This window comes from Equus asinus, chromosome 11 (genome assembly GCF_041296235.1).
Source record: "Equus asinus isolate D_3611 breed Donkey chromosome 11, EquAss-T2T_v2, whole genome shotgun sequence".
NCBI lineage: Eukaryota > Metazoa > Chordata > Mammalia > Perissodactyla > Equidae > Equus > Equus asinus.
The window spans coordinates 18,608,555-18,629,697 of record NC_091800.1 but is presented as its reverse complement, the minus strand read 5'-3'; the positions used below and the strand labels follow the sequence as shown (position 1 = coordinate 18,629,697).

Below are 21,143 nucleotides of genomic sequence, written 5' to 3'. Positions count from 1 at the left end.
TCTATATACATCTATCTATAAACAACATTACATTGTGGTTTTAAAATTTACATTAAGAAAATAGACAAATAGGAATCCAAGGTCACAAGCAGGACCACAAATCATGGATAATCAATTAAGGGACCTGACTTCAATCTGGAAAGCTTATTTATTTTTTTAATTATATAAGATCATATCGTGTACCATTAAAAACTCCACTTATTGAAAATTTGCTCTTATTGTAATTTTTATCATACCAAGGAAAAGTTATTTTGTTCTTATTGCTGGTGATATTTCTTCTAATATGTCCAAATTCTTTCATTCATTCGTACTTCTTAAGTAAAATTATCATAACTAGATAAAAGCTAGAAAGCAATAATGTCCAAACTAGCTAATGTATGTTTGATTACAGAATTGCAAGATAATTAATATCTAAATGATTATACTAAGCTTGTATGTCATGGAGCTCATCAATTAAAATTACAAAATGGTCTGTATTTACTCTTTGATTGTGATGTTTCCCCTATTTCCAAATGTTTGATAAATTCATCTTCATATGTCTACTGAAAGGAAATAAAGTATTATTTAAAATTTTAGTTAAAAATACCACCTCTGCTAGATGCTAAGGAAGTCCAGAAAATTTCAAATACAATTTGATAAAATGAAGATAGGATTATATTTTTTATAAAGTGGAAAAGGGAAGCAATTATACAGGCAATTTCAGGTTGCTATTGTCCCTCAAAATGTAGTAAATTAGACACAGTTATTTTGGACATATCCTTGTTTGCTTGAACGAAGCAAGACAAACCATTTCTGGTCTGTTGCCTTAGTTAATTATTGCCTGTAGATAATAACACACCTTGTCAATTTTGAACAGTGTAGCATTTTCTTGAATATTATATTCTAATAACTTGAAACAAACATTTAAATTATCTTTTCCAATTTTATAAAAATAAATAGAAGACTTTAATGGTGGTCTTTAATATGATCAAATTAACAACACTACTGGCCATTCAGGCCAAAAATAGCATTTTAGTTAGCAATGGGATAGCATTTTATTAGTTAGAATAGGTTACTGTATCTCCTGATGTTTCTAGTTTCTAATAACCTTAGACTAATGGACATTTCTAGCTATTTATAGTTTGCATTGTTTTATTTGAGATTCACAACTACCCCGCGAGTAAGTGTTGTAGCTGCTACATCCATGTTAAACAGTCGGGGAAACTTAGACTCAAATTTGTTGAATGACTTGCTCAAGATCACATACCTACTAAGTAGTGGAACTGGGGAACAAAACTTCATTCTTCTGGCTCAATATTCTGGAACTTTTCCACCATGCCTTGAGGCTATAGAGAAAAATCAAACTAATATAAGTACCCTGGGGTCAGAAAAAAAATGGTTTTTAGATTCTCAATAAACCATGGTGATAAGTGATATGTTGTGCTAAGTTTATGTCAAAGATGTTCTATGTAGTTTTCCATTTTAATATTAATTTTCTTCCGATGTACAGGACTGTGTTATATGAATGTTGCCCTGGCTATATGAGAATGGAAGGAATGAAAGGTTGCCCAGCAGGTAAAATTTCAATTGCTGAATTAAATGAGGAACTTATCTTGTATGCAGAAAAAAGTTGAGGTAGCTTGTAGAGAAGCCAAGTGCATGTGTGCGCAAGTGTGCAGGTGACCACATTTAGAACCATGATAAATCCAAGACATACCCCCCCATATCTTGATACTAATTATGAATTTATTATGGTGATAAGGCATTAAAACATACTTCTGATACACTGGGTGCTGGAAAATACAACAGAAGCTGAGTCATAAATTTAAATTAGTTCAACTTTCCTTCAAGAACAAACATCCCCTCTACAAAATCCCTCTGTTTGAACTTGTCTAGAAACATGGAGCTGACTGCTCGGCAAAACATCATCTTCTCTAACTGAACAGCTCTGATTTTATAATGTTCCTCACACTGAAAGCTGGTTTCTTATAACTCTGGCAACTAGAGAAAAAAATAATTCATCTATTTCCTCTTTGACATGACAGCCATACGGATATTTAACACCAATCATCACACCTTCCTTCCAGCTACCCTCTCCTCCCCAACAGAATCTCCTCTTCTCTGGGCTAATTAACGGCAGTTCTTCTGGGCATATAGACTTTGGAGCCCTCACCGTCGTGAACACCAACCCATAGTCTTTAATCCAGTCATCTTTTTTAAATATGATCCCAGACTGTTGTGTGTAATCCATGTAGATCCAAGCAGGTGAGAGAACAGCAAGACAAATAGCTCACTTTTTTGGGCCACTGAGCTTTGGTTAATGTCATGGGTAACCATGTCATATCATTAGCTCACATTGAATTTGCAATCAATTAAAATTAATTATAGATCTTTTTTACAGCATTACTATCAAGTCAGGTCTTTCTCTAGGATGTAATTTTTCAGCTTAGGCAAAGGACTTACATGGAACTCTGTTACATTTAAGCTATTAATTTTAAGTCATTTTCCCTGCCTTTTTGGGTCTTTCAAAATCCTAATTCTATAATTTAATTGATTAATTGTGTCACCTAGGCTCGGTATATTTACAAATATAATAACCATTTCTCCTATGATATTATCCAATCGTACTCATTTTCAAATCAGATAGGGTCAGAAAAAAATAAGGTGTCTGCAATAACCTTCAGTTTGATATTCACACAGTAATCTTTCTTCTGAAGTTCAGGAGAGATATTCTGGAAGTATTAGACGCTTTAATCTGTTTCCTTCCTAAAGTTATGATGAAAAGAAGCAGATCTACATATTTCTTTTAGGGACCCAAAACTATAAAAATCATATTCCTATATATATTATATTATATTAGTATTATATTAGTTAGGAACGTTAAGCCAACATGAAAAAGAATATTACTTTTGCCATTCTCAGTAAGAAATGAAGAGAATCTTTTATTTTTTAGTGAAATAATCAGAGATATTTACTGATAAGTATAATTGAACTATTATTGACATAGTAGGATTGACACCTAAATAGATTAAATGTTAAACCAGTAAACCAGGATGATAATTTAAAATTCAACACAAAGGATATATGAAATAGTAGTTTTCAGTAGTATTTTATTATTTAGCACTCAAAAGGTAACTTCCATATAAAACTGACGATTCATAAAATTTTATTGCTAAAATTATCAGTTAAATATATTGGGAACTTAGTGTAAAGTTTACATGATTGTGAAATAATCCTCTTGGAATATTATCCTAAGTGCTTATTCATTTCTTCATTATTTCAGTTTTGCCTATTGACCATGTTTATGGTACTCTGGGCATTGTGGGGGCCACCACGACGCAGGGCTATTCTGATGTCTCAAAATTGAGAGAAGAGATCGAAGGAAAAGGGTCCTTCACTTACTTCGCACCGAGTAATGAGGCTTGGGACAACTTGGATCCTGTAATTCATTGTTTTTATTAATATAATTATTTTTGTTGTTACTGTTATTTCATTTTAATTGATTTATTAACTTGTAAATTAAAAGAAATTTCATACCTTTCTATTGTACATATATGAGGATACATAAAAGGATGAGTTATGGAGGGTAAGGAGTAAAGCATTTTAATTCATCCATGAATGGACTAACTCTGAAGCATGTTTATAGACTAAGAAAAGACAGGCAAACCAAGAGTGTTACAGGCACTTATCATTATTCTATTTTACTCCTTTCTTCTTTCTTTTTTGACTGTGAAGAAATTTATTTAATTTTAGATGACATATCTAATAGAAAGGTAAGTGAAGAAGCCTAGTGGAATTTAAAAATTTATTACAAGCTATACTATATAGATATAATTATTATTTTAATTATATATGGCTGTTCAGACATTGACAGATTTATAAACATGGATGTGGATATTTAAATAAAGTGTTGTAAGCAGTGCATTTGATTTTCAGAGCTTTTGTGTGTGATCTAATTTACAGCACACTAAATTATGACTCAATTTCCAAATCTGTAAAACTGGTATAGAAATATATTCCTACTTTCTACTTGATATGAAGATAAATTGTTAATTACTACTGGAGTAAAACAATATTTAGTAAAACTTAGGCAGATTCTCTAGATATCGTCTTGCTACATTAACTGTATGCTTTATTGCTTGCTTTATAGAACTCTCTTCTGGTTGTCTTTGACCACATTTCTAATGACCTTTTCTGATTCCTTTTTCTGACTCCTCCCCTTCCTTACCTTAAAATGGGTCTTCTTAAGGTCTCTTCCAAGAACCAGACTCTGTTCTTTATATGCACTTCTGATGCCTTCAGCTACCACTTTAGTGCCTTTAACCATGAAATCTGTGTGTCTTGTACTTGTTCTCCTTCGAACCCCAGGAGAATGTTTCTAATATCCATCTTAATATTTCTCCTTGGATGCACCATCTGCATCCTTAAACAAAAAGTTATCTAAAACATATGCCATTTTCTTTCTTCTCATAAACAACTGCTTTCCTGTTGCCTTTTCTATCTGGCAGTACCAGCCCCAGTGGTTAGACATGAAAATTGTAAGTAATCCTTACCTCCCGTCTCTCCAATTCTTACAAACCACTGGTAGTCACCCACACCTCATGTCTCATCTTCTTAATACTCTCATTTGTGCTACGCATTATCACCAGATTAAGCTTCCTAAAGCCCATTACTTATGATATTAGATAAATAAAAAGGTATAGGATGACTGATTTCTTGAATTTGCTTTGGAATAAACATAAAATGTTTGTTAAAACTCAAATGTTGTACATAAATATAATGCCATTTTTGTTTTATTTACTACTCAAAATATTTTAAATGTCTGATAATTGCATATCCCCCCTAAGCCTTTACATTACATAGATTGTCTCTTCACCAATATATTCATTTAAAAAAAGTATTTTGTCTTTAAAAATGCCCAAGTACTCTATCAGATTCAAGACACTTAACTGGGTACCTGAACTTACAGAATTTCTTAATCAATTGAAATAATATAATTTTAAATTTGTGTCAATTTGATTGACCATATAGATAACGCAATGAGAAAGTAACAAGAGAGTAGAAATAGAGGGATTATAAGAATCTTAATAATAAATCACACTTAAATAAACTTCTATCATTTCAATTTTTCCTAGGATATCCGTAGAGGTTTGGAAAGCAATGTAAATGTTGAATTATTGAATGCTTTACATAGCCACATGGTTAATAAGAGAATGCTGACCAAGGACTTGAAAAATGGCATGATTGTTCCTTCAATGTATAACAATTTGGGGCTTTTCATTAACCATTATACTAATGGGGTAAGTTTCAATAATAAAAATTACATTTCTGAGTAATATTGCCCTTAATTTGTTTCTATACCTTTTATATAATGTCAACAAACGATAAGATGTTAGTGAATATAAGTACCATCTCATGATTTTCCCCCACAGCCAGGGCTTGGAAATTTCTAATCCAGTGACTGATTTCTACAACATCTGTGAGAATAAATGAAATTGATAGTTCATTGATAGTAGACTTAGATATTCTAAGAAAGGAAATTTTAGTAGTTGATGTGTTGGAAAAAAATAATAAACAAGAATTTATTAAAGAGTAATCAGAGAATGAGTATTCCTTTATTCACCCTCTGGCTACTACACTGATTTAGATTCTTGTGGGTTTAGATAAGAGTCTTTGTGGGAAACTTCCAACAAGGTCAACAGTCAAATTCCAGGGACAAAAAGGGTCAGTGATGAAGGAATTTTTAGGAAGTCAGTGGACTAGAATTGATCATATTTATGCAATAACAGTTTGTTTCTCTTTCCCAGAACTTACTTTATGACTAATTAGACTTCTTTATGTAATTCGCTATTCCTCTTTATATAATTTATGACTGTCTCTATGAAAGAAAGAACAGAATCAAAGCAATAATACAAATGAAAAAATGCTTTTGCCTCATGTTTCTAGATGTGTTAAGTGGAACTGGACTTGGGTTCTTAACTTGTTCTGTTTTCTCTTAGTTTCTTTTTTAGACAGAGAAATATGTAAATCTTCATCCTCAGCATTTATCTTCAGAATGCCAGTTCCTTCATGTCACATTCACTAGTCTAAATGAAAAATAGGGAGTGGGCTTACTCTCTCAGTGGTTAGTGAATAGCTCTAATTTCTGTACTTTGATTTTCCCAAATAATTATAGGTTGTCACTGTTAACTGTGCTCGAATCATCCATGGGAACCAGATTGCAACAAATGGCGTCGTGCATGTCATTGACCGTGTCCTTACACAAATTGGTACCTCTATTCAAGACTTCATTGAAGCAGAAGATGACCTCTCATCATTCAGGGCAAGTACAAGAAGTAACAGCAATTTGTCTTGGATCATTGAAATTCCCCCAGTTTCCCTGTCAGAATCTGAGAACAATAAGAATGTTATTAAACCAATCTGGAAGAAATGTAACAAACGTATTTCTTGAAATGAAAAGATTTTCATTTTACATGGAAGAAATTATCTCCTCATACGAGATAATATTATTTATGTGGACGTGAGAGCTAAAGACGTTTAGTTATGTGACTGTAGTGTATTTAGTGCTTTTATAACGTGCCCATCTAAGTTATTAAAGGTAGTGCTGGGTATTGCTACAGTCACACAAATGTTGGCAGAATTCCCATTCTTACAAAGACGATTTGAGGAGAGTTGGAAAAGACATAGCTGGTTGCGCCAAAAAGTAATGTTTTAAAGATCTAATAAGGGAGCAAACTTCCATAGTTTTCTATAGAAGGAACTCCCTCATGTCAGCCTAAGCTAAGTGTGTTGTAATTATCCTTTAGATTTGCAATGTGCAAGCCTCTAAAAAGCACATTTGTGTTTCAGGCAGCTGCCATCACATCTGATATTTTGGAGGCCCTGGGAAGAGATGGTCACTTCACACTCTTTGCTCCCACCAATGAGGCTTTTGAGAAACTTCCACGAGGTGTCTTAGAAAGGATCATGGGAGACAAAGTGGCTTCAGAAGGTACCAAAATGTCTTCCTTTTTGAGAAGCCTCCCAGAATTCCAAGAAGAAAAGGAAATGAAAAAGAGATTAAGCCGTGCCAATATTACCAGCTTTGATAAGCAAAGGCAAAGAAAAACTCTTGTTCTGAGGTGGACAATAAAAATCTTAAAAAGCAAAGTCCTTGAAAGAGTAGGCAGAGTAATCAAATAATTAATTAAAATAATTAAATAATAAGAATATCCTAATGATCACATTCTTGTGTATTGTTTTCAAGTAAACAAGCAGCAGACATTAAAAAGGATTAGAAACTGTTGAAAAGAAGTATTAGGTCATCAAATTTTAATTCGTATACATATTATGCAATGTTTAACTCTAAATTTATGATGAAAGTTATAATTGAGTTGAGAAAATTGCATGGTTCTGTTGGGCCATTATTTATTGATATACATAGATTTTGGCTTCTTTCCAGTGTCCCTTTCTTTTTTCAAATAGATTTTACATTGTGACTAGCACAGTGTACTCACTCAGTCTATCCCAAGATACATTTTAAACATTTAAGATGAGAGATTTTGAAGATGAGGATATAGATGTAATATGGTTAAGGCATAGATCCTTTCAGATGTCCTTCAAGAAATTAGCTTTATTTTGGCTACTTTCTAGATGTTTGTCTTACTCTCAGCCTCTATTAACCTCTTTACGAATTATGTACAGTTATTCTGTTAGGAGCAGAAGTGCAAGATACAGCTGCAGTGTTTTGGAATAGGTATCACTAACAAACACTACAGGCCTTCTGAGAGGAGCCATTCTTTTTGCTTTCACATCAGAAATTTCTTTCTTATGACAGTGGCAATATGATTTAAACTATTTTCTGGAACTACACAAATCATTTCATGAAGCTGATCTTCTCTGCTTCTTACTTCCTACCGAGCTGAGCTACTTCTAGTGTATAGTTGATGGGAAAAAATGTTCCTAGAACATAAACAGAATTTAAAATCCCTCAGTTGATCCTTAAGCCTTATATATGTATTGTATTTCTCAGGAGTACTTAGTTCTACAGTAAAACATGTCTTTTGAGAGTCAAATGTTATTTATTTCCCTTGATCCAAGTTTGCTCTTTTTTTTATCCTCTAGCTCTCATGAAGTACCACATTTTAAATACTCTCCAGTGTTCTGAGGCTATCATGGGAGGAGCAGTCTTTGAGACTCTGGAAGGAAACACAATTGAGATAGGTTGTGATGGTGACAGCATAACAGTAAATGGAATCAAAATGGTGAACAAAAAAGATATTGTGACAAATAATGGTGTTATCCATTTGATTGATCAAGTCCTAATTCCTGATTCTGGTGAGCAACAGTTTCGTATTCTTCTGTTTACTATTGTTACCAATTATGATGCCTCAAGAGTAAGTCCATAGAAAATAAATGTGTCATATAAAGAATGACATGTGAAGCATAAACGCAAAATAAATAGTGAGTTGAGTACTAAAGAAGTGGTCTGTGTAGGCATGGGCATTCCGTGCATGGAAATTTGGCTTTCCAGGATTTCTAACACTTAATACTTATAAAAGTTCTCACAGTGCCAGAGTTTTTCTTGAAAATGGGAGGAAAGCTATAACCACATGGTCAGATTTGGATGAATGAAAGAGCTATGGCACTTCCAAGAATAGAGACAAACAAGGGGAGCAATTGAGAATTAAAGAAAACAGAAAGAAAGAAGACAGAAAGTTATTTTCCTTCTGAAATTCTTTGTGGTTATCAACCCCAAAAAAGGAAAGGTGGAACTCTTAGCTAGGGAAGGGCACATTGCCAGTGCAGCCAATAGCTTATAGGCAACAGCCAGGAATTGATTTACTAATTTCATGATGATGATAATAACAATGATGACATTGTTCGGATGGTGATGGTTTATTTTACAGCCAAACAAGTTATTGAGCTGGCTGGAAATCAGCAAACCACTTTCACAGACCTTGTGGCCCAATTAGGCTTGGCATCTGCTCTGAGGCCTGATGGAGAATATACTTTGCTGGCACCTGTGAATAATGCATTTTCTGGTATGTACTGGATGCTGTCATTCCTGCTCTCCCCTCTTCCACACACCTTTTTTCTTCACCATGATTGTTTGAAGTAAGAAATAATGGATATTTTATGAGACGTTGATTAGTTCTTCATTGGTTACACATATCTTAGCACTATGTAGTCTCCATTAAAATGTCTTTCCTTTCAAAACATTTCATTATAATAGATAATAGCCTACAGGGAGTGAAAGTTTGTGATAAGGAGTCTTCAGTTATTCTGAAACTCTAATCATATTTCCAGCACACATATGGATATATTAGTAGTTCTTAAGAAAAATAAATGCAATTTGTTTATTAAATACCAATATAATAATATTTAGGTATAAATAGGTATATTTTGCATCTCAGAATTTGAAAGTAAGGTGTCAAATTATAAATAAATAAAAAACAAGAGACTGTTGTACACTTCTGTATCATGATGGGAGCTGTTATTTTCAGTGTTTTACCTAGTAGCTGCTAGCCAAGGACAGTGTTCAGATTAATTCAACCTGCCACTTTTTCCAGAAAACTGATTTCAGGAAGACATATTTAAATTTTTAGGCAAAATTTAGTAATTAAAAACATAAGTAAGGATCACTTTTTTGTGTTTTTCCAAATCCAAACTGTGATATAGAAAATTATTAATAAAAAATTCAAATTCCTAGAAATGTTGTTTCCCCTCTTTGTAATAATTATGTACACATATGTTGACATCATCCCACATTTAAGGTGTTATGTGCCCTCATTTTCTCTCCAGTAACAAAAATATATTTACAAATGATTTGTCAGTAGTCTTCCATGTGACCAATGGACATCAAATTCTCAGAAAAAAAATCCTTGCAAGCACTAGAGTTTAACTTTTGCCAATGACCACATAACACTATGTAGCCCTCATAGAGATGAAACCTATTGTTTGGACTGCTTGGAATCATGTTATAGCTATCTGATGGAAGAGCTCGTAGAGTTCAAATTGGTGCACAGAATTCCTAGCCTTGAGCACTTAGTTGATGTATATTACATAAGTTCAGAATGCATAATATCAATAGTATTAGACATTATCCATTTTCGTGATTTTCTCTTACCAGGAGAAACTTTAATGCTTTCTGAATAAAATAATACTCTTTCTTGATGAATTTATTTATAGATGACACTCTGAGCATGGATCAGCGCCTTCTTAAATTAATTCTGCAGAATCACATATTGAAAGTAAAAGTTGGCCTTAATGAGCTTTACAATGGACAAAAGCTCGAGACCATTGGAGGCAAACAGCTCAGAGTCTTCGTGTATCGTACAGTAAGTGAATCAGAATAAGATAAAATACCCACGTTGGCCACGCACTTGTCAAAGAATGCTGTTACAACAAACATTTCTTAGAATTTTATTAACGGGTTTTCAGTAGTAAATATTCATAGGAAGATCAGGGAACTGAGTAACTTGTGTGAAAAGTCTTTGAGGAAAGTACACAAAAAGTGCTATCTATTAATAATTCAGATAATTTGCCTTTGTTTCATTATAAATAACTTTATGTTCTAAAGCATTAATTATTTCAATTCCAGAAGTCACTAAAACTCCTTTAAAATAAGCTTTTGACTTACAGAGTACTTTACAGTTTACAAGGTAATTTTTACATTGGATCAAATATTTAGGATGATCTTTTACTATAAGATCACCATTCAGCAACTGAATATCTTTTAATGACTTTCAGGATAAAATTTTATAGACACTTAAAGATTTCTGGACTCTATAAAATGATTCTAATGTACTTTATCCAAGGGAAATTTCTAGAAAATATTGCTTATCAAAATTACAGTGGGACCAGCGGTGCTGTTCAGTTTCCTTCCAGGCAACACTTTCAGCTACAGCTAAAAGATTTCATAGGAAGTCAAGCATTAGAACCGAATATGACTCACAGCAGCTGATCACTGTAGTTCCCCACGTCCAAGACACACATTTTAAATGAGGCAGAAAATGGGCTGCCCTCTAAATTATATACATAAATATTATATTTGTTCAATAGTTTGACTTATAACTGATAGGGTTTTATGGTAAAGAAAACATAGTAAATATTTGTGAAGATCACAAGAGACACCGAAGTCAGGAAACTTTGTGGTTAAAGAAGGTCCTAAAGAGTTAAAGGGTTAAAGTTTCCCAAAGAGGGTCTGGAAGAATGGTTAGAACCTAGAGAGGAATAATGGAAAATGCAGACGCGGAATTATACGGAATTTTTGTTATTGACTGACAAAACTGCCTGCCTGATACATAGGGAGGCTTGGCTAGTAGAAGAAAACCAGGTTATATAGAAGAGTGAGGTTAGAGTACAAGACCTTAAAAACAGAGGACAGAAACCGTTTCCTCTGGCTTTTGAGGTCAGGTGACTTCTTGGAAGAGCCCATCCAGAAACTGAATTATGTAGCTACTCCACATAGAAAGTTTCAAGTGAGAACAGCTGAATCTTCCTTTTCTTTGCTAGGCTGTCTGCATTGAAAATTCATGCATGGTGAGAGGAAGCAAGCAAGGAAGAAACGGTGCCATTCACATATTCCGAGAGATCATCAAACCAGCAGAGAAATCCCTCCATGAAAAATTAAAACAAGATAAACGCTTTAGGTAAGCTTATTGGTTTCACTTCCACAGAAGAATGAGAGCAATTGGTGTATTTTTGTTTCACAGTTAGTTTCCAAAAGGCATTCAGTATTCAGTATCGCTGAGAATAGAATTTGGAGCAAGTCCATGCAGACATTTTCAAAATTGAAATCTATTCTTAATGCCATTTATTTCACTTCCTGGTGCAACATAATATGATTTGGTGAGTGAAAAAAAATTTCATAGACTGAACTACTCCTTGCAAATTTTCTTATAATTAAGTTTCTAAGAAATGATAGTGTATACTAGCAAATACTATTTTGTGAAATATTAGATGAAAAAAAATGCTTCTATTTTGTTATAAAGTGTGACCTCATCAAGTTTTTTATAGGATGAAAACAGAATTTAGGAAATCTAAAAATCATATGTATATTTAAATAATTTCTCCATGATAAAACTTTCTTAACAGGTAAATTGCACTTGAAACAAATGAAAATGTATGAGCAATTTTCTCATGCTTTCCGCAATACATGGCTTCTGGTCTATTCCATATGTTGTGGGTGAGCATACCTGGAGCTAAATCTAACAAAATAAACATGTGTCCTTCCTGCTTAGCATCTTCCTCAGCCTACTCGAAGCTGCAGACTTGAAAGAGCTCCTGACACAACCTGGAGATTGGACCTTATTTGTGCCAACCAATGACGCCTTTAAGGGAATGACTAATGAAGAAAAGGAAATTCTGATTCGTGAGTAGACGTGAACACCAGATATTTGGCCCTAGATTTCAGGATCTTGCTTCTTCCTCAAACATTCCTGCCCAGATGTCAACCTCAAAAATGTCCCCTCTTTCATATTCGTGGCTAGCCTTGGTTTCCTTTAATTTCATTTGGGATATGTAAGTGGTCACTCATTAATGTTCTTAATTAACTGTTTACTGGCATATTGTTGGGCCAGATATTTACCTATGTTATTTCTATTAAAGGCCACATAATTAGATGACAAAAAGGAAACAGTCACAATTTCAAAAATAATTTGATGCTTTTCTCCCGGTAAGTTGGATAATATTTTGATTGAACTGATTGAAGTGACTATATGTTTTGACATAGCATTGATACCAATTTGGGAGAACAATGACATTATGAGAAATTACAGTGTGGAGAAAATAGTTAAAGACAAAGAAATATTTTTCTTCTTAGTCTTCCTAGTGTCAAAATTTCAAAAAGATATGACATATTATTAAATAAATATATGTTTTTCCTCTTAGGCGACAAAAATGCTCTTCAAAACATCATCCTTTATCACTTGACACCAGGAGTTTTCATTGGAAAGGGATTTGAACCTGGGGTTACTAACATTCTAAAGACCACACAAGGAAGCAAAATCTATCTGAAGGGAGTAAGTTCTCTAGAATGAATTTATGATAGCACTCATTTATCATTCAACTAACTTAATGTTCATTTTTCATTAAATTTCTCATTGCCATTATCCCTTGTTTTGATAGGTAAATGATACCCTTCTGGTGAATGAATTGAAATCAAAGGAATCTGACATCATGACAACAAATGGTGTCATTCATGTTGTAGATAAACTCCTCTATCCAGCAGGTCAGTAATTATTGAACTCATTAATGGACTAAATCTTTTCAATTGAAGTCTATTTCACCATTTCTTACCAATATTCATTTAATATTCCTCTTCATAGACACACCTGTTGGAAATGATCAGCTGCTGGAAATACTAAATAAACTGATCAAATACATCCAAATTAAGGTACAGAATATTATTGGATTTCTTTCTAATGTGTTGAATGGATATTGCAGGTTTAACATAAGAGGCTAGAAATGTATACGATAACAAGGAGATGTTCACTAAGTTTGGATTGTTCTTTGTTGATTATGTACCATTGGCCCACCTGTATAAATAAATAACATAATTTCTTTAACACATATCTATTAAAAGCTAGAGGGCCAAGCAGTGCATATTTATGGCAAATGTTAAGTTGAATCACATACACCCTTCATTCAAAAAATTTACAGTCCAGTTAGGAAGACATGTATCTTAAAAAAAAGCCATAATCTTTCTATCATCAAACATTTCTTCTAATAAGGGAAAAATAAAGTACTTACTTATTAAAAAGTATCACTAATCAGAGTGGTTAAAGGCAAAGGAATATTTTACTCCTTCATCCTTATAGGGTCAAAGTATCAGAAAACACATGAAATATTATTTAATAAACCTATGCAACTATGGATTAACTATTCTATAATTTTTAGGATTCTGAGTAACAAATTCAATAATTTTTATGCCATCTGGCCCAAAAGCGGGAAATTGCAAGAAGACGTACATGAAGACTTCATTTCTATTAAATGTAATGATAGCTTCACTACTTTCACTTTAGTAAAAATTAAATTGGTGCCGTGGTTATGTTAATACAACTACCACATTTCATGTTACTAAATATAAGTATTTATTTTCAGTTTGTTCGTGGTAGCTCCTTCAAGGAAATCCCCATGACTGTCTACAGTAAGTACACAATGAATATTTGTCATATGTAACTGGCAAAATGGAAAAAAAAGAAAACACAATCATTTTCTTTGTATTTACAAACAGAGATTATTGATAATCTGGTATTTAGAACTCCAAACAATAGCAAATCTCATCCCACTTGAATCAAGGCTTGAGGTCTGGGTGAGAAGTCTCAGCCTTTGCCATTCCCTTCAACTCCAAGGAACCACTTCCCCACTCATCTGAAAAACAGGAATGATAAGATATGAGAAGCATGGCAAAGAGGCAGGGGAAAAAAAGACATACAAACATACAAAGTGGAGAGATAGCTAAAAGCCACTCCAGGCCTATCTGAAAGTTCAAAGGTGTGAACTCAGAAATAACATTGCTGAAGATTTGTAGCTCATTCCACCCTCAAGCCCTCAGTCGTCTAAGGGCTAGGCGGGAGGTGGGGTGCCACAGAATCCTAATATTTGTGAGTTGGTGGCTCAAAAATCCTCTCCAGCCAAAATTGGATGAAGGAACAAAGGATTTGCCAGGTGATATACCTAAAGTTTCTAGATTCCAATGGTCTTTTATCCCTGACTCTACCAGATTATCAAAATTAAACTTCTATTACTTAACAATGGTAAAGGGTATTTCATTTTCATAAACGAAACTCACAGTATTTCTTTTTCAATGTAACTTTTCCTTCTTTTGTCTTTTGTCTTTCTTTCATTATAGCTTTCAAAGCAGAAATTCTTCTCATTTTGTTTTGACTCTGAAATTAAGCACTCAAAATGGATCAGTAGCTAAAGTATTATTTCAATTCCCACATTTGTCCTGGCTAGAAAATTATTCTGTTTTATACCCTGATCATCCTGTTATTTAATTAGGAAAAATGTCCTTAATATTTACACCAGCTATGGAAAAAGAGTAAAGTCAATGTAAGGAGCAAAACAAAATGTCTGCTGCTCTTAGTGATTTCACTTATGTGGTAATCACATACGCAAACCAAGTGTCAGGCCAGCTCGGCACTGTTTTAAAGATTTAGTTGGAATAGTTATGATTCGACATGGTGTAAATTCCAGTATGGAAGTATACGATCCTGTTAAAGCTATATTTTATGACAAATTAAAGAATCTTCATGAGCTGTATTTATCAGAAATGTTATGTCATCTTTCTCCACTAAAGATGTGTATCTACACGACATTTCTTTACCTTTCCCACTTTTTCCATGGTAGGTCCACCACTTTCTATATGTTGGTGCAATATTTTGCTTACAATGAGCCAAAATATTATAATTCTTTTGTTTTCCTCTACTAAAATTAGATCCTTACTCACAAAGAGGATCCTCACTCACAGAGAATATTACATTTTGTGAAATTAAGCAAGTCCGTTGAATCTTGCCTACCTACTCAGAGCTCTTGAAACAGCCCTGAAATTTACATTCTGATGTCAGATGTTTCTTTAACTCCTCCCCAGGTGGATACGCTGTTATTTAGAAGCATACTTTAAATAGAAGTAGAGACTAATTAAACCAAAGATTCCATTTTTATGTTCCTTTATTGACTTGTCTCTAAAATTTCTTTACTATTTGTGCCCCCAAAATACCATGCATTTTAAATTGTTGGGGGAAAATGCTCTTTAGTATAAGTTGTCAAATATATAACATTTGAGGTGAAGAGGAATGATATCAGTATTTAATCCTAAATCTGTGACCTGTCAAAACAAGTTAAGTCTTCAGAAAAGCAAGATTGAAACAAAACTGCCAACCAGCTAAACATCCTAAACTTCAAGTTTCTTGACAATGAAGTGAAAATTAAACTAAAAGTAACTACTATTTTCGTAGTTGGCAGAGACCTCTGGATTTGACCTTCATGGAAAGCTTCCTCTATGGCAAGACCATCTGAGGAATCAAATAATTAGACACACAGATTTGATATATTTTAGCACTTCATAATTTGAGATCTCAAGAAATAAAATCTGAAGTGACTGAAATAGAGTCACAATTGAGGCCTAGAACCCATTTTAATTCAAAAATTGACATTGGTAAATATTTCAGAAACCTGAGGGAGAATGTGACAGAAACCCAAACTGTGCTAACCTCTCGCCTCTAATGTGTGATCACATCTGTTGTGAATGCACAGTTAGCTTTAGTGCTCCATTATCTAACGAAACCATCTTTTAAAGCTTCTCGTTGGAAATGACAAAAAGCCAGGAGTTCTGGTTGTGTGGCTCCAGAGGCACATTTCCAGCTACTCTGTACAACAAAAAGCCAACCAAACAGTTGGCTGCTATCTTAAATAAATTTTGCACATTATCTTAGTTGGGTGGATGACATTCATTAAAAATATACATCTATAAACTAAAAGAAGTTGAATATGGTGATAAAGCTGAAAATTAAAGGCATTTTAGCCTGGAACTTGAATACTGGAACTTAAATACTGGTCATATTATTATGTTTGTTGCTAGGGCTCATATCTGGCCGGCTGAAATTTATTTTTACTTTTAAGTCTTCTGAACTATTTTTCATATTTTCCTTTCTACATCACTGTTATCAAATGCATGAAAAAAATATATTGTCTTTTCCTTTTAGTTTTTTCTTCTAATTGAGAAAGAATCCAACAATGCAATTTAAGATATTATGAATTACATGAAATTAATTATGTTTATTTGTCTTCTGTTGCTATGCAGCCAATATTTTCAAGAAGTACAAAAGACGGTAAAGAGCTTTAGCGGTGCAGTTCAAAATTATAGATTTCTAGGTAGAATTCCTCACTTAGTGAGTATATATCTCACTGGAGCAAATCCAAGTCACTGGACATCAGAGTTCACCATCTGGACATGAGAAGATACTAGATAATGTACCATGAATATTTCCTGTATCTGACTGCCTGAACATATTACCATATCAGATAACTTAGTACCCAACAAAGACAAAAAAGGACAATTTGGTTCAGGTTGTTTCTATGTAAACATCATTTACGTTCCACTTTCTATACTTTCAGCAACTAAAATTATAACCAAAGTTGTGGAACCAAAAATTAAAGTGATTGAAGGCAGTCTTCAGCCTATTATCAAAACTGAAGGTAAAAAATCAATGTTATACATGGTTCCTTTTATTGTAAAAAAAAAAATCCATATAATGGACTGATTTCTATGAGTGTATCTACATTCTTTTTGAAACTAACATGCTAAATTTCTGTACCAATGGCATGCTCGTGTAATTGCAGAATGCAGAATGCAAATTATTTAGCAGAGTAGAGCGTGCATTCCTAATACTTTCAGTACATTTGCTTGTACTTGATTTCATTAGAACCTAATTGGCCATTGCATTAGCACTAGTACCCAGATACTCACTAAACAAATAAATCCTGAGCCTTTTTACTGCAGTTAGACTCTTTCAGAAAGCAGACGCATTTTATAGCTTTGTTTCCAATCTCTCCATATGCATCTCTTTTGTACTATTAGAAAAGGCTCTACCAAAAAAGTGCAGGCATTTTTCATTCAACAACCTATGAGAGCAAAGGAGCTGTACGTTGATGAAAGTTTTTAAAATTACAACCACACGAGGCATAATTTTAAATTAGACCACCAGGAACAGAAGAGGAAATAAGTAGCTGGTGCAGCGAGTCAAACGTTAAAATCCTTAATTCTAGCCTTGAATTTATATATATGAGAATATAAATATTTTCATATACACATATATAATATGTGTATTAAACAAATATGTATACTTCCCTCTGATCTTTCTGGCTAGAATATTAAATAGTCACTTTCCTCTCTACCCCTACTGTCTATGTTAGCGAACTCCAACATTTTTGATGCCAACTTATTTCATATATTTTAGTGATTGCCAAGGATTAGACCTTAAGGATTTTTTATTTCTGTATCTAAGCATCTTAATGTGGTTACTTGCCACAAAGAAAACACTAGGTTATCTTCTTTATTCTCTAAAAAGGACAGAAACAGTCTTCCAAAAAAGAAAGTCCTCAACTGAATCTCAAGAAAACTATTATTGTACTCTTGATTTTGGTATTCTTCTCATTCTGTGAATTGAGATGGTAACTTCTTGAATACTTTTTTCTGGTCCTTTAAAAGAAGCCATGACTTAAAAGTTTATTTCCTAGCTAATTAATTTTCTGTATTTTTATTTATTCTTGTGACTTAAAATTGAGGTATTCTTTGAAATCTCTGGTTATTTTTTAAAAAATATTATCCCCTTAGTTGATTGCTTTTATATATCAATAAAGAGAATTTGGTATTTTAAGAAGAAATAAAATCACAGAAATTTTTGTTGAGAAAATGATTCTCTTCATTTTAATGAAAAATGATAAAGCGATCCGTGGTAATACGTTTGATTTTGAAATTCTTGTACTGTTTTTAAAAATTAGATTCCCTAAGAGTTTGTATTATCGCTTGTACAGAGCTTCCATAATCAGTCATTCTCATGTGCTGTTGTTCTGATATTCAAAGGTTCCTCTCTTTTCTTTCAAGCTTCTTCATTCAATCCATTTATCTTTCCAATCTTTGTTAGCAGAATTCTATCGTCTCGGTCTTTCTTTAATTAGGAGCACAGTGGGCCAGCTACTCCATCTGAGTTCTTATAACGGGAACAAGAACGAAAAATAGGGTCATGTCACCTGTGCTTTTCAGTTCAAAAATTTTGAACTCTTCAGTTCACAAATTCAGATGTTTTACTTCCGCGTAACATAGTGAAGGAAACAAATACTTATCTTGGCAGCCATTTACAATCGTACAGCTCTAAGATTGCTCCCGGCATTTCTTCTCACTGTTTGAACTTCTGCAGGTTCTTTGATGATCCTTGGATTGTCACTAAATAAATGAGACTCCAAGACACAATATTAAGATGTTTCTTATAAAAGGTACTCAATCAAATTATAGAATTAAGAATAAATCAACTGAAATTCAATTCAACAAATGCTTATTGAGCACCTAATGTGCTATTGAACTCTCCTAGGTGCTGGGAGTAAATATGAAAAAATGCTTCTTTGGTAAAAATCCCCACCTTTATAGAGCAAGATGATGAAGAGGTTTCTGAAATTTCAGTGTGGGCTCTTCAAAAGAAATGTCGATTTGGATATTTTATTAACTCATTTCCTGTTCTTAAACTCCTTAGGTGCACTTTCCATTTGAAATTTCTACACCTTAGAAACCTGGTCATATGTTTTGATACGCAAATCCCTTGGCCCCATAGGTCAAATGTTATCCTGCAAAATACTTAATGTTTGAAAGAACTATCCTCTTGTTTTCATTATTGTAGATTGCTGTAGACTATTTAATTCTGGGTAGTGGTGTACATTGACAATTTCTGGACAAGCAAATAAATCCTCTTAAAGATAAGCAAATATAGTTACATTCAACTGTTGAAGGGTATTATAGTATGAGTTAAATGTACTGAATTTTATTTTTCTTCTCCTCTATGAAATAGTCTTGATTAACTAATGTAGTAATCAGCTTTCTAACATTCAAAATGATTTTCTCTGGGAGTAAAATCATTTTGCAAGTCAAATGCAACCTGTGTTTAACTTTTGCATTTGAAGGACTGTTTAATTATTAACTAGTAAATTTTTGGGTCATTCGCATACAGAAGGTAAGCACTCAAATTCATTTTCCCATAAAACCTGAAATTCAGTATCTTCAAGGTAGGCATAAAGTTGGGATTTTTAAATGTTCAGTCTTATGCCCATTATATGAAAAATGTAAAACACTGAGTGATTAAAAATTAAATTTAAAAATTTAATAAGGAAAGAGCAATAGACAATATCAGTATGAGAAAGTAAGATCTACACTAGTTATCATTAGAGAAGCTCAAATTTGTACATCCTAATTCACAAAACATCGCCACGTATAATACTTTGCATGATCATACTTTACAACTAAGGACGAATGGATGGATTTATACATTAATTTAAATGCTAAAACAGATGAAAGTCATTTTAGCGGCACACTAAGAGACTGAATCATTTGTTCTCATAAATACTGCCTAATTTGAAGACAATGGGAAAAGTTAAACCTGACTTTGTAAAGCCTGAAACTGCTTTGACTTTTGAGTAACAGCAAATGTTGAAATAAACCTCTGTTCTGCTAAATTTAAAGGACTGTTTTAACATGATAATTTGTCTCCTAAAACAATGCCTCAGGACCCACAATAACGAAGGTCAAAATTGAAGGTGAACCTGAATTCAGACTGATTAAAGAAGGGGAAACAGTAACTCAAGTGATCCATGGAGGTGCGTTATGTATGTTTCCTACAGCTCAGGATCACTGTGACCATTTTGAAATAGTGTTGATTTAAATATATTGAACATCTGATATTTTCTCTTGGCTTTTGTCTTATATAAGCTGTGAGAATACTTTTCTCAGTTATGGGTTCTTATTAGCCACTCAAATAAAGTACAGTCTACCTTTGGATGCATCTGGTTGGCATTAATTTAACCGTTAAGTCGTCAGGTCCAACAAAACTGTTGTTACTTTGCATGTGCAAGTTATGATTATGAAACATAATGGTAACAATAACGTCAATACAGAAGAATATATTGGACTTAGAAATAGAAGAAAAAATGGCCACTGCTAGGACTTATTATAGGGCTCTCATTCTAATGATGTATAATTCCATGAATTCTCAATAAGTACTCATTGAACAGTCAGGAAACAAGTATGACGTGGAGAGTTAGCTTGCCAACTGGCCTTCTCCCTCACCCAAGATTCGGAACGTAACTACGACCTTTTACACCTGTGCTAGCCTGAATTTATTTGAGATATGTCCCCAAAATGATTATGATTGAATTCTAAATGGTATTGCTTTGAGAAAAATATTTAATGATTAAAATGTCTAGCTTATGGCAGTTTAGACACCTTATGGGGCTAAATCCAATGCATTTTTCTTCCCCTACTCTCAGAACCAATTATTAAAAAATACACCAAAATCATTGATGGAGTGCCTGTGGAAATAACTGAAAAAGAGACACGAGAAGAACGAATCATTACAGGTAATCTTTAATTCCATATACGGAACTATGCCTGCATTATAAAGACCAAACCATAG

General features: G+C 33.4%; 1 protein-coding gene across 6 annotated transcripts in view; it reads left to right on the top strand.

Annotated features, from left to right (window-relative positions):
- POSTN (periostin) overlaps nt 1-21,143 on the top strand; it is a 33,169-nt gene that overhangs the window by 4,559 nt on the left and 7,467 nt on the right. For 3 of the 6 annotated variants that reach the window (XM_070520562.1, XM_070520563.1, XM_070520560.1), the window contains exons 3-19: nt 1,490-1,554; nt 3,263-3,420; nt 5,115-5,279; nt 6,155-6,305; nt 6,833-6,970; nt 8,083-8,295; nt 8,868-9,002; nt 10,150-10,298; nt 11,476-11,612; nt 12,204-12,334; nt 12,853-12,983; nt 13,090-13,192; nt 13,290-13,357; nt 14,065-14,110; nt 17,083-17,163; nt 20,239-20,328; nt 20,998-21,087. In XM_070520562.1, coding sequence (XP_070376663.1) covers nt 1,490-1,554; nt 3,263-3,420; nt 5,115-5,279; nt 6,155-6,305; nt 6,833-6,970; nt 8,083-8,295; nt 8,868-9,002; nt 10,150-10,298; nt 11,476-11,612; nt 12,204-12,334; nt 12,853-12,983; nt 13,090-13,192; nt 13,290-13,357; nt 14,065-14,110; nt 17,083-17,163; nt 20,239-20,328; nt 20,998-21,087 — 2,051 coding nt within the window. The remainder of the gene's footprint in view (nt 1-1,489; nt 1,555-3,262; nt 3,421-5,114; nt 5,280-6,154; nt 6,306-6,832; nt 6,971-8,082; nt 8,296-8,867; nt 9,003-10,149; nt 10,299-11,475; nt 11,613-12,203; nt 12,335-12,852; nt 12,984-13,089; nt 13,193-13,289; nt 13,358-14,064; nt 14,111-17,082; nt 17,164-20,238; nt 20,329-20,997; nt 21,088-21,143) is intronic. The other 3 variants (XM_070520566.1, XM_070520564.1, XM_070520561.1) reach the window with 1 other exon arrangement.